Consider the following 2,612-nt stretch of genomic DNA (forward strand, 5'->3'; position numbering starts at 1 on the left):
CGCTGCGTTACAAAGGAAAAAAAATGCATATAATTAAAAAAATATTCAATATTATATATTTCCGCGTTATCGATTGTCAAAAGTTAGAATGGCCATAATTTGTAATGGTTTGGTCAAACAGGTTGTTTCTTCATTATATACAAGTCTTGTTAACTAGTATAGTTAGATAGTGTGTAAGGTGCATTTTGAAAAGGAACAAAAATATTTGGAATCTTAATTATTCTTATTATTAAATTTCGATAGAAATGACAGAATTTGCATGTTTGGAAAGTTTTTGGAAAATTATGTTTTAAACTATTGTTTTTTAAGAAAATATACAAGTTATTTCCGCATTGTGTGTTGGTAAACGACATCTGACCACATCCAATGTCAAAAGTTAGAATGATAATTAATTTTCTGGTTGAAAAGACTTATTCTCTTTGAATGAAGATGTTTATCTAGGAGAGGTTGAACCTCATGGAGTATGTTTGTAGAGTTTTCAGGGGTCTTGCCACTAGGCCATATTGTAATGGTTTGGTCAAACCGGTTGTTTCTTCATTCTATATAAATAGGTCTATGTATTGCCATAAACTCACCAAAACATAAAACATGATGAGCTCTCGACTAACTTGTTCAGTGTTCCTCTTAGTTCTCTCTCTTTCCTTTTGTGTTTCATTTGGAGCATCACCCTACATTTCCGAAGATTTCATAACCTGTCTTCAATCCAAAACCAACAATGTCACCACCTTTTCTCAACTCATCTTCACCCCGGTTAACTCTACTTACTTACCGGTTTGGCAAGCTGCAGCCGACAGCATTCGGTTCGACAACCCCAACATTCGTAAACCCTCAGTCATTGTTACTCCCACCATCGAAACGCAGATCCAAGCTGCTCTTTTCTGCGCCAAGAAACACGGGTACGAAATGCGGATCCGGGATGGGGGGCATGACTTCGAGGGCCTCTCTTACACCGCGGATGTTCCGTTTGTCATGCTTGATCTCGTCAACATGAGGGCTATAGACGTCAACGTTGCAAACAGGACTGCATGGGTCCAGGGTGGCGCTTTGCTTGGTGAACTCTACTACACTATTTCTCAGAAAACCGACACCTTGTATTTTCCGGCTGGTATTTGGGCTGGCGTGGGTGTTAGCGGGTTCTTGAGCGGTGGTGGGTATGGAAACCTGTTGAGGAAATACGGGCTCGGTGCTGATAATGTTTTGGATGTTCGTTTCATGGATGTCAATGGAAATATTCTTGATAGAAAATCGATGGGCGAAGATTTGTTTTGGGCGATTCGTGGCGGTGGTGCTTCCAGTTTTGGAATTGTTCTTGCATGGAAGCTGAGGTTGGTTCCAGTCCCGGAAAGAGTTACTCTTTTCACGGTGAATATAACTCTGGAGCAAGGTGTAACGGATATATTCTATAAATATCAATACGTGTTACCAAAATTTAATCGTGATTTACAAATGAGAGTTCAACTTAACACAGAAAATGTAGGCAACACCGCCAAGAAAACCGTTCGAATGTTGTTTAATGGTATTTATCAGGGTCGTATCGACACACTGCTTCCATTGTTGGACCAAAGTTTCCCAGAGCTCAACGTGACACGAGAAATTTGCGAAGAAGTACGAATGGTCCAGACCACCCTTCAGTTTGGAGGCTTTACCACCTCAACCCCAACCGAGGTTCTTGCGAACCGATCAGCCATCCCCAAGGTGAGCTACAAAGGAAAATCAGACTATGTGCGGACTCCGATCCCCAAAAGCGGGCTCAGAAAACTCTGGAGAAAGATGTTTGAAAACGACAACTCACAGACTCTCTTCATGTACACTTTTGGTGGGAAGATGGAGGAGTACTCAGATACAGCACTTCCGTATCCGCATAGAGCTGGGGTGTTGTACCAGGTGTTCAAGAGGGTGGACTTTATGGATCAGCCTTCGGACAAGACTGCGATATCGCGCAGACGGGTAGCATGGCTCCGAAGCTTTGACAAGAGTTTGGGACCGTACGTATCCAAGAACCCGAGGGAGGCGTATTCGAACTACAATGATCTTGATTTGGGCGTTGGAAGTGCTACTTATGAAGAAGCAAGTGTTTGGGGAGAGCGGTACTGGAAAAAAGAGAATTTTAAGAAGTTGATTCAAATCAAGGCTAAAGTTGATCCTCATAATTTCTTTAAACACCCACAAAGTATACCAGTTTTCTCTACACCTCTCTAAGACATGTAGAAGAAAGTTCAGTTTCACTTGAGCTTTTGCTATTTTTTTCATTTAAATGTAATAAACTGGTAATAATCAGAACTTAAACTTGTTTCTATCAATGTCTTTTACTTTTGAAGCCTTATTATATACCAATAACTGAAACTAAGTTTTTATCTCCCTTGATTTAACAAAATAAAATGTGAGATCCTGAAATTGGCTTGTACAGATAATGTGTTTTTCAAACTTATTTTTAAAAATGAGTTAATTGCCCGGATGGTCCCTGTGGTTTTATGTTTTTTCACGTTTAGTCCCCACTTTTTGGAAATAGCAGGTATGCTCCCTACGGTTTGTCATTTTGTTACTCGGATAGTCCCCTGATTAAATATTAGGGGACTATCCGAGTAACAAAATGACAAACCATAGGGAGCATA

The 2,612-nt window shown here is 40.3% G+C and overlaps 1 protein-coding gene across 1 annotated transcript; it reads left to right on the forward strand.

Annotated features, from left to right (window-relative positions):
- Positions 1-588: 588 nt before the first annotated feature.
- On the forward strand, positions 589-2,296 carry LOC110908082 (berberine bridge enzyme-like 26). Its single transcript, XM_022152985.2, has one exon. It carries the CDS (start codon positions 589-591, stop codon positions 2,197-2,199), a length of 1,611 nt encoding a protein of 536 aa, XP_022008677.1. The 3' UTR covers positions 2,200-2,296.
- Positions 2,297-2,612: the final 316 nt, after the last annotated feature.

This window comes from Helianthus annuus, chromosome 6 (assembly GCF_002127325.2).
Source record: "Helianthus annuus cultivar XRQ/B chromosome 6, HanXRQr2.0-SUNRISE, whole genome shotgun sequence".
NCBI lineage: Eukaryota > Viridiplantae > Streptophyta > Magnoliopsida > Asterales > Asteraceae > Helianthus > Helianthus annuus.